Source organism: Myotis brandtii, unplaced genomic scaffold (assembly GCF_000412655.1).
Source record: "Myotis brandtii unplaced genomic scaffold, ASM41265v1 scaffold3058, whole genome shotgun sequence".
NCBI lineage: Eukaryota > Metazoa > Chordata > Mammalia > Chiroptera > Vespertilionidae > Myotis > Myotis brandtii.
The window spans coordinates 81,855-83,463 of record NW_005361690.1 but is presented as its reverse complement, the minus strand read 5'-3'; the positions used below and the strand labels follow the sequence as shown (position 1 = coordinate 83,463).

At 42.3% G+C, this 1,609-nt stretch overlaps 1 protein-coding gene across 1 annotated transcript in view; it reads right to left on the bottom strand.

The window, feature by feature from the left end:
* Nucleotides 1–1,609, bottom strand: part of LOC102260514 (interferon-induced very large GTPase 1) — a 7,671-nt gene that overhangs the window by 2,983 nt on the left and 3,079 nt on the right. Inside the window, exon 2 of the mRNA XM_014542625.1 lies at nt 21–1,600. Coding sequence (XP_014398111.1) covers nt 21–1,600 — 1,580 coding nt within the window. The remainder of the gene's footprint in view (nt 1–20; nt 1,601–1,609) is intronic.

Genomic DNA, 1,609 nt, shown 5'->3' with positions numbered 1-1,609 from the left:
TTTCCAAGTTTCTCAGAGACCTTGTCAAAAAGGGCTGCCACCCACTTTAGAGGCACATATGAAGCATCCCCATCCATCAGTTCAATGGGAGCCCCAGATATCATCAGATCTGCAGCAATCTGGGGAAGGGAAAGATAAATGGTATCTTCAGTGGGTGAAGCTTCTTCCAGAGCTTCATAGATCTGGCCAACTTCTCTGAGAAGTTGCTCAATTCCCAATGTACAGTCACTAATCTCTGTGGAAATAGCTTCTATCTCTTTTTGCCAGCCTTGGAGGTCAGTGCTCTTTGGTGCCTTTTGCTTTTCTGTTTGTATCCGTGACCACAAATTGTTTTTCTTTTCATTCAGTTGTTCCAAGTGTTCTGCAGTAAGGTTGTCCAAAAGCACACTTAGCCATTGCAAAAAGTAGTGTGTGGTTTGAGTTTCAGAATTATTTTGGAGAATTTCAAGGACAGCCTGCATTAAGTCATTGAGAGGAAGGGCCCTGGTCAACTGTTGCCTCCGTATTCTTTGTTTTTCTGTCTCAATTTCACTCTTGTGTTGTTCAATGCTTTGATTCCCTTTTTCTCGTAGATGATAGAGTTCTTTGTCCTTTTTACACCAAAGATGCCACAGGTGTCCCTGAAGGGGAAGTAAGTTTTCCTTCACCTGAGATATATTCAGTTCTCTCAGTAGGGCCATTAGGACGTCTGCCTTTTCTTTGGCTTCCTTGCATTCTCTCTGGTCTTCGTCAATAAGGAATCCTTGCTTGCGAGCCATTGGGGCAAGGTCTTCTAAGCTGAGAGCTATATTTGAGAGCTCCATTAAACGTCTGATTGTAGTAACAAGCTCTTCGGTTAATTCTGCTTCATTTCGGTTCCTGATTCCAATCATCACTTTTTTATTAGAATTATTGGCCATGGTTTGTTCTTTGTTATCAAGTAAGCAAATCAAAGGTCTTGGTGACTGACTCAGATCTCGAACAATTTTTCGGTTTTCTTCATCGTCATCAGAAGTTGACATGAGGACAACAATGAGAGAAGAGACCTCCTGCAGGAAGGTAAGTTGCTTCTTATGTTCCTTCGCATCTCCATGGAGATTGGTGAAGGTCACACAGTTGTCAAATCTGTCCTCATCATCCCCTCCAGGGCAGAACCAGCTGATTTCCACCACTCCTTCCATCAAGAGACAGTCTTTGGTGCTCCCTCTACAATGTCGGTGGAAAAAGACATCATGTTTTCGTTTACTGAGAAGACAGTTCATGATCTGAGATTTGGAAGCTGAGAAGCCATTTCCAACTCTTATAAAGGACACAATGGGGGTAGAGACATGACACATCTGCTTATTCTTGCAATTGATCTTCTCCTCTCTTGGTGATTTCCTTGCTTCCTGCCAGCTCCTTCTAATTTGACTGAGAGACCAGAAAGAGAATTCAATTTGAGAACTGCAAGGATTAGGTATGAGAAGAGGGAGTGCAAACTGGCAAATGGAAAGTTTGGACAAAATATACTGTCTGGCAAAATCATCTGCACAGTGAAGAATTGCCATCTGAACATCCATAGGGTTAATATGGGGCCTAGGATTAGTATCTGAAGGATTAGTATCACTGTCTTCAAACAAGTCTTCATATG